This window comes from Prunus avium, chromosome 7, assembly GCF_965620075.1.
Source record: "Prunus avium chromosome 7, drPruAviu1.hap1.1, whole genome shotgun sequence".
In the NCBI taxonomy this organism is placed as follows: domain Eukaryota; kingdom Viridiplantae; phylum Streptophyta; class Magnoliopsida; order Rosales; family Rosaceae; genus Prunus; species Prunus avium.
The window spans coordinates 32,022,503-32,038,190 of record NC_142290.1 but is presented as its reverse complement, the minus strand read 5'-3'; the positions used below and the strand labels follow the sequence as shown (position 1 = coordinate 32,038,190).

General features: G+C 36.7%; 3 protein-coding genes across 4 annotated transcripts; 1 reads left to right on the top strand and 2 right to left on the bottom strand.

The window, feature by feature from the left end:
- The first annotated feature begins 1,778 nt into the window (after positions 1–1,778).
- XLG1 (extra-large G-protein 1) lies at positions 1,779–7,068 on the top strand. Of its 2 annotated transcripts, none has more exons than XM_088256115.1 (8): positions 1,779–3,195; positions 3,294–3,431; positions 3,518–3,622; positions 3,718–3,903; positions 4,499–4,679; positions 5,022–5,251; positions 5,855–6,018; positions 6,362–7,068. In XM_088256115.1, the coding sequence occupies exons 1-8, from the start codon at positions 2,092–2,094 to the stop codon at positions 6,954–6,956; spliced, it is 2,703 nt and encodes a 900-aa protein (XP_088112241.1). In that variant the 5' UTR covers positions 1,779–2,091; the 3' UTR covers positions 6,957–7,068. The 2 variants fall into 2 exon arrangements, with proteins under 2 accessions (XP_088112241.1, XP_088112240.1); XM_088256114.1 differs by having other exon boundaries at positions 5,019–5,251.
- Positions 7,069–7,382: 314 nt separating this feature from the next.
- Positions 7,383–10,562, bottom strand: RUS4 (root UVB sensitive protein (Protein of unknown function, DUF647)). The gene is made up of 10 exons (XM_021953715.2): positions 9,861–10,562; positions 9,476–9,622; positions 9,106–9,252; positions 8,946–9,008; positions 8,787–8,863; positions 8,567–8,672; positions 8,313–8,415; positions 8,062–8,213; positions 7,905–7,970; positions 7,383–7,776 (listed from the first exon to the last, which is right to left on the bottom strand). Exons 1-10 carry the CDS (start codon positions 10,335–10,337, stop codon positions 7,537–7,539), a joined length of 1,578 nt encoding a protein of 525 aa, XP_021809407.1. The 5' UTR covers positions 10,338–10,562; the 3' UTR covers positions 7,383–7,536.
- Positions 10,563–10,733: 171 nt separating this feature from the next.
- LOC110752978 (B3 domain-containing transcription factor VRN1) lies at positions 10,734–13,174 on the bottom strand. The gene is made up of 4 exons (XM_021953764.2): positions 13,016–13,174; positions 12,160–12,646; positions 11,938–12,083; positions 10,734–11,531 (listed from the first exon to the last, which is right to left on the bottom strand). The coding sequence occupies exons 1-4, from the start codon at positions 13,079–13,081 to the stop codon at positions 11,292–11,294; spliced, it is 939 nt and encodes a 312-aa protein (XP_021809456.2). The 5' UTR covers positions 13,082–13,174; the 3' UTR covers positions 10,734–11,291.
- Positions 13,175–15,688: the final 2,514 nt, after the last annotated feature.

Sequence of the window (15,688 nt, the reverse complement as noted above, 5' to 3'; positions counted from 1 at the left end):
CAAGATAAAGAAGAAAAAAATAATAAATGAAAATAATAAATGAAAGTAACAGTCAGCTGTCTTTAAAAAATAATAAAATATTTATTTGACATCTTGCTTTTGGGTTGTCAAAAATAACAGCTGAATCTCCAACCTTCATTCCACATCAGCTTTGACAATTCGGTTGGAGTGATATGAGATGTTATTTCTAGCCATTAAATGTCAATATGGGACTTTTGACATATCGGTTGGAGATGCTCTTACATTCTATTTTGTTTTTTTTAATACATTTTACTATAACATACAACTTTCAACAAAGGAGTGTAAGTGGACAAAAGAAGAGTGGAAACATACAATTTCCAATAAATAAAGTATAAATTGACAAAATAGGAAAACTCAAGCTCCTTAATCTTTGAATATATATGCAACTTTTTGACGTTTAGTAACAAATTCCTAATTCTGGCTACTATTTTAGATATATTATTTTTATCAAATAATTCTGGCTACTACTTCATAACACGCACGTTATACACGAATTGTAATATTTAAGGACTTTTAGAAAAATGGTGCTGGTGGGTTCCGTAAAAATGCACTATAATATATCATGCATGCCGACAAATGAAAAAAAAAATTGCTTTTGAACTTTTTTAGCACAACCTTTATCTAATAACCATAAGATTTAAACTAGCCAATCCAAAGCATTTTGCTTATCCATACAGTACAGAAATGTAAGGTCCATATCGTTATATATGATTTGAGTCACAAATTTGAACTATATACTAGTGGAGAGTGTGTATATATATATAGGTGCAGAGGTGGGGTTGAACTACAAACAATTTAAGAATATATTTTTCTTTTTACTGTTTTCTAAAATACAAACTATAGTCTAAACTACAAGGGGAGGAGATTTCTAACACACACAGTATCAAGGTGCCACATGAGTTCAAACGTAAGACCATTAATCTACATATTGAGACCTTTTCGCCACACTCTGTTGGCTTCTTTTCACTATTTCTTAATAGCCTAAAAACACTTGCAACATCACAAGTGTTGCAATCTCTATAATATCCAAACTCAATCAATAAAAAATATATATGATATGAGACATTTCTTTATATTCTCACAATTGAAAACGCCATATTTGTGATATCTAAAGAAGAAGAACCCAACACAAAGCAAGTTACGTTTTACCCTATGTACCGGTTTTTATAAGGGGGATGCTTAAATACTAATTCTCAAGACGCTTGTCAAATATTATTGCAGTTCAAATTAGGTTTTGACATTGATGAAAAGCATTTCAAGTATCAACGAGACATAAATGAAAGAATAAAATTTCCACGAATGTATATATCTAAAAATTTGATCGAAGGCATGACAATATCATATGTAATTGTTGTAAAGTTTTCATTTTGTATCTGTTGGAAAAATTATTATATGATCGAAGCCAACATTCATAATTGGAATTTCATGTTTAGAACAAGCAGCCCATTATTGCAGATTTCGTTGCAGGAGAGAGCATTAAATGTAACTGAACTCAACAAAGCAACAGAGAATCCTAAATCCAGTTCCACGCTCAGAAAATTGATTGGTTGCAACTCCGCCAAAGCAGAACGACATCCCAACAGTAAATATAAAAAGCGCATAAAAGAAAAATTCCGTAATGCCCTTTCGTGGTCCTCTTCGATATCAACACCACGGCAAAAAAGACAAAAGTACCCCAAACTGGACCCCACCCCTCTCCACCAACCCAGAAAAGGGGAAAGAAAAAAAAAAAGTAGTAAAAGATTCCAATCCAAAAACCAGCTTGCTGTATATATTTTTTCTTCACTTCTCCCCCTGTCACTCTCTCAGTCCCCCAACTTTCCCAACACATTTTCCTTCTCCCCAAACGCTATCCTCACCTTCTCTCACCTTCAGCTTCCCATGAAAACTTCTCCTCTCTCCTTTTCTCAATCCCTTTCCTCCATTTTCACTCCACTCTCCACCAATCAAAATTCAGCCAAGCCATTGCCTTCCTTGTGAATTTGTAGTCTCAATCCCGAGCTCATGTTCTAGATGATTCTGTGCCGTTCCTGCTCAAATTAGGGTTTCGAGCTAGATTTCGACGACGCAATGCCTTCAGGAGCCGACGATGGGGCCCAATACTCTTTTGCTATAGAGTACAAGGGTCCTCCGGTCAATTACGATCTGCCCCGGGCAGTTCCGATCAACGTCGATAGAATCCCGGTGGCGGCGGTGGTCGGACCGGTCTCGCTGCCTGAGAAACTCACCTTACCCGTGGTCCAGCCCGTACTGGCACCCAAAACCTTCTCCAAGGAGCTCAAAAAATCTACAGTCTCTCCCACTTCCGTTTTCGATCGAAGCAGCGAGGACGACACGAAGGAATTGGAAGGCTCGGAATCGACGGTTTCGCCGACTTCGGTGATTGGATTTGAGGAGAGAGTTGTGGAGAGTGGGGTTGGCTGTGGGTTGTCTGGTGAGTTGAGTAGCTCTGGTGCGTTGGAGTTTTCGAATGGGTTAAATTACAGGTCGGGTGAGTTTTCGGATGTGAATAATGGTGGGAAGGAGAGTCTGGACTTCAATAGCGATTCGAATCAACCCGAACCTGATCCTGATTGGGCCTCAACGGAGTCCGTTTTGAGCTTGGACTATCCGTCGTCTCGGGTTTCATCCAGTAAGGCCTTGGATTGTGATGTACGACGGCCTCCGCTTGTGACGTTTCGGGACATTGAGTCTGATGATGGTGTTGATGAAGAGGAAGCTGAGGTTGTACAGGCCAAGCTTGAACCTCAAAGCAAAGGGAAGAAGAAGACGTGCTATCGGTGTTTTAAGGGGACCAGGTTCACTGAAAAAGAGGTTTGCATTGTCTGTGATGCCAAGTATTGCAGTAGTTGTGTGCTTAGAGCAATGGGGTCGATGCCCGAAGGTAGAAAATGTGTGACTTGCATTGGGTTTCCTATTGATGAGTCTAAAAGAGGGTGCTTGGGAAAGTGCTCTAGAATGCTCAGGCGGCTGTTGAATGATTTGGAGGTTCGACAGGTGATGAAAGCTGAAAAGTTTTGTGAAGCAAATCAGCTGCCGGCGGATTATATTTGTGTGAATGGACAGCCTCTTTGTCATGAGGAGCTGGTTATATTGCAAACCTGCACAAATCCACCAAAGAAGCTAAAACCAGGAAACTATTGGTATGATAAAGTTTCTGGTCTTTGGGGAAAGGTGAATATGGTTTACTTGATTCGTTTTGTTGTTTCTTGTTGTCTTGTCATTGTGCTAACACCCTTTTGGAATTTCGTGTTGCTGTTGAATTTTAACAGGAAGGGCAGAAGCCTTCCAAGATAATTAGTCCCCATCTTAGTGTTGGGGGTCCCATCAAGACAAATGCTAGCAATGGAAACACACAGGTTTACATAAATGGTCGGGAAATTACCAAAGTAGAGCTTCGGATGTTGCAGGTTGAATAGACTTTCTAGACATATAGAATCATTGTTGCAACTGGTTAATGTGCAGGGTTAATTGAAACTTTTTTTCAACATTGCAGTTGGCAGGGGTTCAGTGTGCTGGTAACCCACACTTTTGGGTGAATGAGGATGGGTCATACCAAGAGGAGGGCCAGAAGAACACTAAAGGATACATATGGGGAAAGGTATGGTTTCTGAGAATACTTGCATTCATCATTTATGTTTTGTTTGCTTCTTTAGATTTTCGTGTATGTTAAATTACTCTTAATTACTTATTCAGGCTGGAACAAAGCTAGTATGTGCTGTCTTGTCACTACCAGTCCCTTCTAAATCTTCAAATCCTTGCGGAGAACCCCTGAACTATGTGGGTACCAGAGTCGTTCCTGATTACATTGAGCAGAGAATACTTCAGAAGATCCTTTTAGTTGGATATAATGGTTCCGGAACAAGTACTATATTCAAACAGGTGATTGATTTATCGGGAATTATGTGTGTAATGTCTCATACTTGCTATTCTGTTTATGTGAAGATGACTTGTCTATAGTAAACTCTGAAGCTGAATAAATTATTGTTGTTTTAAGTTTCAAGAGATGGATAATATCTCCAAATCAACATATGTGTATAACATGTGTGGTTTGTAAGTTAAATCTCGCTTCAATAGTGGTGCATAAAATAATTACACTTTTTGCTTGCTTCTCAGAGTCTAGTTTACGTGTTGACAAAAAAATGAGAAAACAACTTCTAGTCAAGCTTTATGCCTTAAATTTTTATGCAGTTATTGTTCAAGCATACTTTCTGAAAATGGTAGTTTTGTTTTCATATGGATTTTGAATTGTATGTGTGCTACATGTAATAGCAAACATACTGGAAAAGAATAGTCATTGAGTCTTTGTTTTAAGATATATTGACTAGGATGCATTTCTTAGCCAACAGGTTTGCACTTGGTTTTCAGTTTCTAATTCATATCCAGTCGTTCAGAATGGAGCTCTTATTCTGCACCAAATTTTGATAAACCCTTACAAAGTACGTTTACCTTTTGTAATTATGAATGTTTGTTCCAGGCCAAGATTCTATATAAAGCTATCCCTTTCTTGGAGGATGAGCGTGAAAATATCAAGTTCACAATACAGAGCAATGTGTATGGCTACCTTGGTATACTCCTTGAGGGCCGTGAGCGGTTTGAAGAGGAATGTTTGGATGAGATGAGGAAACAATGTTCTTCCAGTCAAACAGATGCCAATGGTATGATTGTATATACTTTTATAACTTTTTCCATCTCTTTGACTTTATGCATGTGTGCATCTGCATACCCATAGTTTATATTGTTCAGAATGAGAACTAGATAACATGTTTATAAGATATTTATATGTCAAAAAAATTGTTTGACAGCAGATTTGACTTTATGTAAATTCCACTTTAAGGAATTCAGTTTAATTTTTTTGCATTGATTGATTAACAATGTATTATTATAATTCTCTTAGTCAGGTTGGCTAGTCATGCATCATACTTGGAGAGGCTTGAATTCTGAATAACCATGTTTAGATTGATATATTGCTTAAAAAATTCACTTCTGGTTAATAGCAGGGAATAATGACAAAACTCTTTACTCCATTGGGCCGAGGCTGAAAGCATTCTCTGATTGGCTTCTCAAGACTATGGTGTCGGGCAATCTGGAAGCCATTTTTCCAGCGGCTACTCGTGAATATGCACCATTGGTTGAAGAGTTGTGGAAAGATTCAGCCATTCAGGCCACATACAAGCGGAGAAGTGAATTGGAAATGCTACCTAGTGTTGCTACTTATTTCTTAGAGAGGGTAAGATGATGCTGTGTGCTCCTGTGTTTAACTCTTGTAAATTGTTTCTGTGGTACTCATGCTGTTCAATAGTATTATCTTGTGCTTAATCTAATGGACTGGGTCTATTAATTGTACAAATTTTGTATCAACTAATGGGGACTATAGGAAAGATGGGGATGCACAATATCTGTGGAGGAAGAGATATAATTGTGGTTGTAAGATAGAGTGAAATCCTGTAAAATATGCTGATTTATTATAAAAATAGCACAGAGAGCAAGAGTTGGGGCAACTGATTAGGTTGGGAGTGCCCTTAACACACATCTCTAACTAGGCCATTTTGCAGATGCAAGTATATGATCATATCCTTGGACATGTTTTTAGTTGTAGTTCAAACAAACAAAATTGTGCTAATGGGGAAGATGTACTGGTTCGCTCTAGTCAACGTGTGTTAAAAAGACCAAGTGGAGGTCTTAATTCTTAGGTCTATTTTTGGCTCTGGGAATGCTTGGTTGCCAGATAATTGCTTGTCCTTCATCTGTTTCATAATGTATTACTCCAAATCTCATTTGTGGCTTGCAGTTTATTATTATGCTTTCTAAAATTGAAATTTTCCCTTTTCAGGCTGTGGACATATTAAGAACAGACTATGAGCCCTCGGATCTAGACATCCTATATGCTGAAGGTGTAACTTCATCTAATGGGCTAGCTTGTGTGGACTTCTCATTTCCCCACTCAGCATCTGAAGATAGCATCAACACTAGTGATCAGCATGACTCTTTGCTTAGGTCTGTTACCCTGTTTATTTCACATTTCAGATGACCCTGAGCTGCTTACTTTTTGTTTTTTGTTTTGTAAATAATTATTTCTACTGATAAGCTCATGTGTGGATAAGTGTTGGTGAAAAACCATGGAAATAGATAAGATTAGATGCTTGGAAAACTGAAGTTAAAGCTAGAAATGGTAACATAAATATATTCAGTTTGTTTCCTTGTACTGTCGAACACCTTGAGTTGACTGCTACTTTCATATTCTCTTTTTCATTTCCACTGGTCGCTGAGACGATGTTTACTTCTTGCTTTGTTCACTTTGACTGTTCATTAACCTTTCTTTTATCTGGTTGCTTCGTAGGTACCAACTTATTAGAGTAAATGCAAGAGGACTTGGAGAAAACTGCAAATGGTTGGAGATGTTTGAAGATGTTGGAATGGTCATCTTCTGCGTGTCCTTGAGCGACTATGATCAGTTTTCTGCCGATGGGAATGGGTCTTTCACTAACAAGATGTTGCTGAGCAGGACTTTCTTTGAAAGCATTGTTACTCATCCAACCTTCGAGCAGATGGACTTCCTTTTGATTCTAAACAAGTTTGATTTGTTTGAGGAAAAGGTAGAACGGGTGCCGTTGAATCAGTGTGACTGGTTTGACGATTTTCATCCAGTGATTACCCGTCATCGCTCGAATAGCAACACCAGCAGCAACAACATTAATAGTAGCCCCTCATTGGGTCATCTAGCATCCCACTACATTGCAGCAAAGTTCAAGAGGCTCTATTCTTCTCTAACAGGGAAGAAATTGTACGCTTCCGTGGTGAAAGGCTTGCAGCCTGATAGCGTGGACACAGCTCTTAAATATTCGAGGGAGATTTTGAAATGGGATGAAGAGAGAGCCAATTTCAGCTTTGATTATTCGGTCTATAGCACTGAGGCAAGCTCCTTTTCACATTGATGTCAAAACTGAAAAGGCTTGTAAATGAGTTTTACTTTAGTGTGACATTTATCAATTCCACTGTGAATATAATGGTTTGTATATGAGCAATAGAAAAGATCGTTGCCTTCAACCAGGCCTAGCAGCTTCAAGATTTTCAAGGTCATTGAGCATAATTCTTAGAATATTTTTTTAAAGAGAACAATATTATACAAGAGAACATGCTCTAGAAAAGCTTCTACAACTGTGCCTGACATGCATGTGAGAAAATCCTTATCTTATTGACAATTCTTATCAGGAAAACAAAAACAGGCATCTTTCACAAGAGAATTGTTTTTGTACGGAAATAAAATTGAGAGGAAAAGAATTTATAGATAACCAATAAATAGGCAATTTCATTCTATTTTTTGCTCTTCCCCCGGCCCACATCTAATACACGAATCAAAATAAAAAATCAGCTGCAAATACAAAAATTACTTATACATGAAATAAGTTACATCTGAGTTTTGTTGTATAATTCCCAAAACTCTCCATTCTATGAAGGAGAACCAACCACACCCGAAGAAAGGAAAAAGCAAGAATCTCTAACATAAAGGAATCTTCAGTCATCTACAAAACTGAATCGAATCTGTTCTTGCGAACTCAATAAAATGTTTTTCGTAGACCAACCCAAAGTCAGCATTTGCTCGTTCAAGAGGCACATATCGCCTTGTGCACGGCGCTTGCACTCCTCAATTAATTTAGACCACTCCTTCAGAGCTGACTCTAATTCATCTCCAGCATCAAACAAATTCTCCCACCTATACTTGTTCATAAGGAGGGATTTGCGGATATAGCATGCCTACATAGCATATTATCACACACATTCACAAAAAATGAGGAGCCAGAAACTGTTTACAGTGCAAGCATCACACCAATTTAGTAATGGTTCAAAAGTTTTTCTATTTCTTGAAAAAAAGTTAATTTTACCTGTAACAAACCCATGACAATATCTGTTGTGCTGGATCCTTCCCGTACACAAATAAGGATGCCTTGCTAGAAATCATCAAGGGAAAGAAATTAATATCATTAGAGTATGATACATAAGCACATGAAATGTAGGTTGAATATCTGCTAATATACTTACTCGCCTACTCCCTCTAATTCTTGTGTAGAAGATCTCCATGGATATGAAGTAATAATCCTCACCACTTGTAGAACGCATTGTCATCGCGGACAACTCAGGGATCTGATTCTTGGGATCCAAGTACCCTATTCTGATAGGCCATAATCCTTTGTCTGATTCAAACCGTAGTTATCGGCCTTAAGCTCATAGGTGCTTGCATAAAAAGCAAGCCACTGAACAAGGTTATAAGAAATGCATGTGAAAGACCTAACCTTTGCTCCTTAGGAAATCAATTCCTTCCTCTTTACTAACTTCTGCAGGTGCAGGAACATAACCTAACTCAATCCAAGTATTTAGTAGAATTTCAAGTCTATCCTGAACACAAGAACCAAGCAAAAGCGAGACGCTGAAAATTAAGATACTTATTTATCAGGAAATTTCATTTAGTCCTCTAATAATGGGTAATGAGGCATATGTTGTGCAGGCTACTAAAAGAAATAAGATAGAAAAGATAAGAATCACTCACCTTAGTTAATGTTTGTAAATGGACATGTTTAAGCCCTTGATATATTGCAAAGAGGTCAATCACTGAGAAAATGGGGTATACAAAAAAGGGCAAGGCTGTTTGCAATCTGGCACGGCAATCACAATTTAGAAAAGCATGCAAAGAATAGGATTTGATAATCATAACAGTGAATACATCAAATAGGAAGAAAAGTCAAGTAATGGAAGCTGGAAAAGAGAACCTTTGGCTGTTCTTGAACAACATATTTAACAGTGCAGCAAGCAAAAGGCCAAGGTTATCAAAGCACACTGTTTGAATCTGAAAAAATTCCAACAGCCAAAATATGTTTTGTTTCAAGTATACAAAAGATAATTAATTTCTAGGAAAGATTATAGCATACCTGTGCCTTTGCAGAAACTTCACCAAGGTTATCTGCTATTGCAAAACTTCGATGAACAGCGGACTGCACATACAGAGGAAGAACATTAACACTCAAAATGAGAAGGAGCCAAAACCCAACCTCATACAACTTTAGCAAGAAAAAGTGTCTCAGTTCTTACACCAGTCGCTAGATAGCAAGCCAAGCTTATTTGTTTTGCCATGTTGGCTAAGGATGCCAGAACCAAGAAGTATTGCGGAAATGCAGGGGTCAACAACTCAACTCCAAGGCTCAAACTGAATAGCACTGATGTTGAAAACCTAACTCTCTTCAAATGAAAAAACAGAAGATAAATGAGTTGCTGAAGCTATCACATTCTAATGCGCAAGGAGTCCATATTACAGAATTTCGCACTTTGTTTAGTTTATTAAAACAACCAAAGTACAGTGCTTACAACAACCTCAATAAAGAAATTCCATGCCATAAAGATATATGTGAAGGCAATCGAAGACGGTCTTTCTGACCAAATATTACTGGAGTAGAAGTCATACCTTCAAATTGGTATCAAAAGCAGATGCTAGACTAGCAGTGTAGATGCACCTACTCAGCCGTCCAAGTCCCTCCTTCAAGAGCCAATTAAGGGCAGCAGCTGCTGGAAGTGAACGAGAGTACCCAATGCCAATAGCTCGAAACATTGCCTAATATCAGTGCATCCCCACGTATAACGAACCATCCCAACCAAAATTTATACATATCTTAAAATTAAAATCGTTTATAATTCTATCTTATAAGCATTATAATCCTAAAATTATCAAACCTCACAAAACCAGCGTGTAAAATCTCCTGACAACTTATTTTGATTTATTTCACTTATTCATTCTGTACATTTCAATCAACTAATAAAAAAAATGTGTCTTTTATCACATGAATTCGTACCTGAGTGGCGAGGACCTGTAGTGCCGAGCTGAAAACCCGGTGCAAGAACTTCCATTTCACATAATCCATGTAATTTCCACTAACTTGCTTAGGGATAAAGAAATCCCTAACAGCCAAAGTACAGATTCTATACAATTTTCGGAACCCATCTTCGAAATTGAAACTAAACGACGCCGCACCGCCATCTACTCCAACTAACTGCAAACAACTGCCATCCCAGAAGTACCTAAAAACTCTACCTGACCTCCGAATCACCACCGGAAGACGACCCGGCGTGGCGGGTCCTGGTTCTTTGCCAAGGCTTTCTTCTGGTTCATATCCAATTGAAGTTCTCAATGAATTGGTAAAGGTTGGGGCTTTGAAGCAGGTTTTGAGCTTCTTGGGGAATGGTCTCTGAGCTGTGAATTGGGTTTCATGGATTTTCCTTGGAAGTAGAAACTGGTAGGAGTTGGAGGCTGTGTAGAAAGCAGATTGCATGAGAAATGTACCTGGGAAAATTAGGGTTTGTAATTAAATGGGTCTAATTTTCGCGCCAAGTATTGGGGACTTGTTAGTAGTGAGGGTTTAAGGGTTTTTTAGAGCTTAAACAGAACCTGTTAATACTGACTATACTACTGACTGAGCTAACTTACCGAGAGAAACAGAGGAAAGAGAAGTTCCTCAATCTTTTGTTTTGCTTTTTTTCTTATAAAAAAAACAGAATTTTCCAAAACATAAATGAGAGATAAGATTCGCCCAACTTCACAAAAGGCAGCCACGCCTTAGACTCGCTTTTTTTTTTTCCTTCCAAAAAATATTTTACTTTTGGTTTTTTTAAGGGAATTTTTTTTGAGAAGTTATGGAAAATTTTTAGGAGATGAATATGATGAGAAAAGTATATAGTGTTGAAATTGAAGCTCCCTAGTCCTAGTGATTTACTATATTGTTTCTTTAATACAATAACATAGTTTAGGGGGAAAGGTTTAACAGTGTTGTTTAAGTTGATCTCATCAAAGTAGTCATTTTAATGCTCATAACGGGTAGCTTCAAAATTTCATACAAGCGATATTTAGACGACATACTTTTGGCAAAAAAAAAAACAAGAGAAGATATTAGACAACATGCTGAGGTAAATGTTCTCAACTACTTGCTCCTTGCATACTTTAAAAAACCATTGGCTAAGGGAAACTAGTTAAGCAACCCAACCTTAGCATTACCGGCCACATCCAAGTCCATAACTGATGAGTCTTCACAAAATTCACACCATCTCCATTTCTTTCAAACTTGGAGGCTAGATAGACCAAAGTGAAATCCTTGGAGTCTCAAAATACATAAGAAATGAAAGTTTCTTTTCCTTTCTTAAATGTACAGAAACAAGCCAAAACCTGGAAGCCTATGGCTCAAAAGCATCTGGCGTCGCATGCAAAACTGCCCATCATACTGAAAAACAACTTAACTGTTGCATCTGAAAATAGAAACTTTCATCACAGCATCATTTCTGTCAATCAGCTCAAACACACAAACATCTCCCACTTTCAAAGCATGATCCCTTACAAACTGGTACCACCCTGCAGAGAGCCTGCAAGAGTTGCGGTTAGAAGTACACTTCACAAGCCACCTCCTCTTTGAGTCTTGAAGCCTGACATACTTCTTTTTGCCAATACAACTATTCTGAAAGCTCTTTGGTATAACCTGCAAAAGTAAGATTAAAAAAGTATTATTGCATATATACTATCAATATATGCACCAATTGATGCCTGAACAAATTAAAAGAAAACTAGCCCAACAAATGAATATAATTTTGAGAGAAAAGAAATCCTGCCTGAACAAGCAAAATAAATTTCATATTTCTTGAGTAGCAAAATTTGAACAGCACTAATGCTTCTCCAAATCATCGTGCAATAGTTACAAGAAAAATGCAGATATGATCGATGACGTGAATCAGCAATATGATTTCCAATCATGACAGTCTAGATGAAATCACAACTCTCAAGTTTTTTTGTTTCTCTTTTCTTCTTTTGTAAAACTAAATCAAAATAAAGAGGTAGGAACTATTGTATACTTATATGCATCAGAATGATGGGTCCAATGTTCATACCAGTCTTCCCTTGTCCACATATGCTTTATGCAAAATAGCTCTGAAGAAAGGATGCTTAGAAGAGAATTTTTTGGCTGCTTCAAGAGCTTCACTCGGATTTTCCATTTGAGTCCTTGAATAAAAATGCTCTGTAGAACCCAACTCTCCTGCATGAATTAACAAAACAAATGAGCATGTGCAGTTTTCCAAAGGGTTTTAAAACTTATCCATTCAGAAACTTACTAGGCAACCCAATTTCGGAATCCTCGTGAAGTTGATCCTCTTGAGTATCAGGCTCATCAATATCCATCGATGTATCAGATTCAACATCAATTACTTCATTTTTTATGGCACAAGTGGCTTGACTAGTTGTAGTTCCATCAGCTGAGCCAAAGCCCTGGCCATCTACTTTCTGCGTTCCACGAATTGCATTATCATGTCCCTCCTCAAGGGATCTGTCATTTTTGCTAACAGCCATTACAAACTCCTTTTTGCACCCATTTCTTCCATATACGTCAACATCAAATTTCAAATTTCCAGCATATCGAAAAATTAGAAATTCACAAAGCTTTAAACCATGGTCGTGCACAAATTCCTTCCAACCCTTTTGGAAAAAGAAACCATCATTAACCTTTTCCACATTAACATTCCAAGTTCCAGCTGGGGTCCGAAGAAGAGACCTCCGAGGTACCTCTCCAGCAAAATGCACGTAAAAAGCCGGAGGGATTTTCTGTAACAAAGGTGATTAGGATGCAAATGGAAATTTATATCAGACCTGACATTTGGTAAATTACCTTGGTTCATAATCACTGTGAAAATAGCCAAAAAATAAATAATTCTACAGAAAGAGCTACTGTGGAAAACAGGAATTCATATCAAGACTAATGGGATAAAGAAAAATGATATCATAAATTAGATTCTACTAGTACCACAAACACACTCAGACAGACAATAAAGCATGAAACTTTAGTATTCTAAAGTTTTGAATCAAGAAAATTACAAAACCTCTCTGGCCATAATAACGTAAGTTTGTTCTTATTTTTCTCTGTTAAGAATTAAGAACATGGGGTTTTTCCTTTTTATGTGAAGCTATACTTACCAACTGGTTGGAGAAGTCACGTACAAGAGCCTTGAAAAAGGAGGGTTTTCTTCTTAGTCTAGCCATCACGATTTTCTCTTCCTCCTTTTATGATATTTTCCTTTTTCTTCTCTTCTCCTGTCGTCTTGTGAATGGACTTCTAGTCGGAAAGTCGCAAGAAAGTAGAAGCGCGTCGCCACTGGGATATGTGTATACGAAAGAGTAACTTTATGTCGGCTATTAGCCGATCAAGGCCCAATTCTATAATGAATTAATTACTCTGTTGCTAAAACAAAGGGAAAAAGAAAAAAGGATGGCAACGGGTTTAGCCAATAAAAATGAACATTGAGTTGCAAACTAGTAATTTTAAGTGCAAACCCTGACACATTGTGAAAAATGAAAAGGAAAACATGCCTGGAAACCAAAGGAAACAACTCTAATTAATTCAAGTATTCTAATTCTTTTTTATTATTCCAGGTTACACTTTTTGTTTTTCTTGATACTCTATATTAAGTTCAAGTTTTATTTCATATTTTGCTATCATGAAAATATGAGATAAGGTTGGTTTATGAGAAATTGGTAGTAGGAGTGGGCATCAATCTGGTTGAATTGGTGAAATCGGTCGAACTAAATTATAATTATTGGTTTGGTTTTGATCAAGAAAAACAATTTGAAAATTGAATCGGATCGTATATGATTTGGTTTGATTTGGTTTTGAGCTTTTATAAACCTACCTAAACCAAACATGACCATTTATGAGTATATCTATTCATTTATATTATATTTTACTTGTGTAATACTTTAATTAGGTAATAACTATATATGGATATTTGAATTGAGCTATATTAGTTATTTAAATTTGAAGTTTTATGGCATGTTGAGCATTAGGATGGTTTCTTACTCTAGAAAATAATTTATGTATGAAGAAAGTTGTGAATTTGTTGTTTGTAATTGAGCTAACAATGTTGTAAAAAATGCAAAAAGAAAGAGAATGACTTTGGTAAAAACTGAACCAAATCGGCTTAGGCCCAAATCGGCCGAACCAAACCGTCTTAAATTGATTTGGTTAAGTTTGGTTCGGTTTCCTTCATGACTTTTGTCAAAAACGAACCAAACCAGATCGTTATATTGTAATTGGTGCGGTCGTGGTTTTGAGGTAAAACTGATCCAATTAGGACTGTGCACACCCCTAACTGTTGTGAGTGTGATTAATCTAATCCAATCCAATCCAAATTTGACTTGAATTGAATTTTTTGCTCAATTAAATAAGTTTGGATGCAAATTTTTGAAAGTCCAATTATAGCCGTGCAGCTGTACTAATTATTTTTTTTAAAGAGGACCCACTAGCAATTAGGTGCCATGTGTGAAAAATAAGTATAGCTAGGTTGAACCAAACCGTCTTAAATTTATTTGGTTTAGTTTGGTTCGGTTTCCTTCATGACTTTTGTCAAAACCGACCAAACAAAATTGTTATATTGTAATTGGTGCGGTCGTGGTTTTGAGGTAAAACCAATCCAATTAGGATTGTGCCCACCCCTAACTGGCATGAGTGTGATTGATCTAATCTAATCTAATCCAATCCAAATTTGACTTGAATTAAATTTTTTGCTCATAAGTTTGGATGTATATTTTTGAAAGTCCAATTATAGCCGTGCGGCTGTACTATTTTTTTAATTTTTTAAAAAGGACCCGCTAGCGATTAGGCACCACATGTCAAAAATAAGTATAGCCGCCCGGCTATACTATTTTTTTTAATAAAACAAATCGTAGTATAGCCACCACGGATAACTACTCTTATCAATAAACGAAAATCGGGAAAAAAAATGTACAAGAAAAAAAGGATCCCAGTATATATATATGGCGCCTAAACCCTATATATATAAAGAGTATAGCCGCTCGTCTATACTATTTATTAAAGACAATTAAACAAAACCAGTAACGCCGCACGGCTATAGTATTTTTTCAAAAAAATTAGAAAAATAATAAAGTATAGCCGAACGGGCATACTATTTACTGAAAAAAAAAACAAAGCAGCCGCACAGCGCCTAGGCATCCATGTGTAAAAACGTATACCCATGCGGCTCTACCTTTAAAAAAAAAAAAAAAAAAAACTGAGTATAGCCGTGCGGCTGTACTAAACAAGTCTATCTTAAAAAAAAAAAAAAAAAGGGACCCCCATTGATTAGGCACCACGTATCAAAACAACTCTATTTAAAATTTTTTTTATATAAACACCGAGTATAGCCGTGCGGCAGTATTATTTTTAAAAATTAAAAAAATGACCTGCTAGCAATTAGGCGCCACATGTCGAAAATAAGTATAGCCGACCGGCGTTACTAATTTTTTTAAAATAGTAGTATAGCCGCACGGCGAGACTATTTACTAAAAAAAGAAAAAGAAAAAAGGACCCTCCTAGTTGCATTAGTTTGTACTTTATAGATATTAATTTGCTAGTTTCAATATGTCCAAATGAGATATTAATCCGCCACTATATAATATTTTAATATAATTTTAATAACATAAATATTATTCTTATTCAATAATATGTGAGAATTATTTGTATAATACGTGAATTTTGTGTGTCTTAATGAAAATTTTGTAAAAAATACGTGTATCAAACATTAGAAATACGTACGTACATGTACAATATGATTATTGTACATTTTCTTTTTAAAAAAATATGAGACGTGTATA

Coding starts and splice junctions, on each gene's coding strand:
- LOC110752978 (XM_021953764.2), bottom strand. CDS start 13,081: ATGGCTAGACTAAGAAGAAAACCCTCCTTTTTCAAGGCTCTTGTACGT. Junction 12,647..13,015: donor GTGACTTCTCCAACCAGTTG/GTAAGTATAGCT, acceptor CCTTTGTTACAG/AAAATCCCTCCGGCTTTTTA. Junction 12,084..12,159: donor TTCCGAAATTGGGTTGCCTA/GTAAGTTTCTGA, acceptor TAATTCATGCAG/GAGAGTTGGGTTCTACAGAG.
- XLG1 (XM_088256114.1), top strand. CDS start 2,092: ATGCCTTCAGGAGCCGACGATGGGGCCCAATACTCTTTTGCTATAGAG. Junction 3,432..3,517: donor TAGAGCTTCGGATGTTGCAG/GTTGAATAGACT, acceptor TCAACATTGCAG/TTGGCAGGGGTTCAGTGTGC. Junction 5,252..5,854: donor CTACTTATTTCTTAGAGAGG/GTAAGATGATGC, acceptor TTCCCTTTTCAG/GCTGTGGACATATTAAGAAC.
- RUS4 (XM_021953715.2), bottom strand. CDS start 10,337: ATGCAATCTGCTTTCTACACAGCCTCCAACTCCTACCAGTTTCTACTT. Junction 7,971..8,061: donor GAATTAGAGGGAGTAGGCGA/GTAAGTATATTA, acceptor GATGATTTCTAG/CAAGGCATCCTTATTTGTGT. Junction 7,777..7,904: donor TTGTCATGGGTTTGTTACAG/GTAAAATTAACT, acceptor TATGCTATGTAG/GCATGCTATATCCGCAAATC.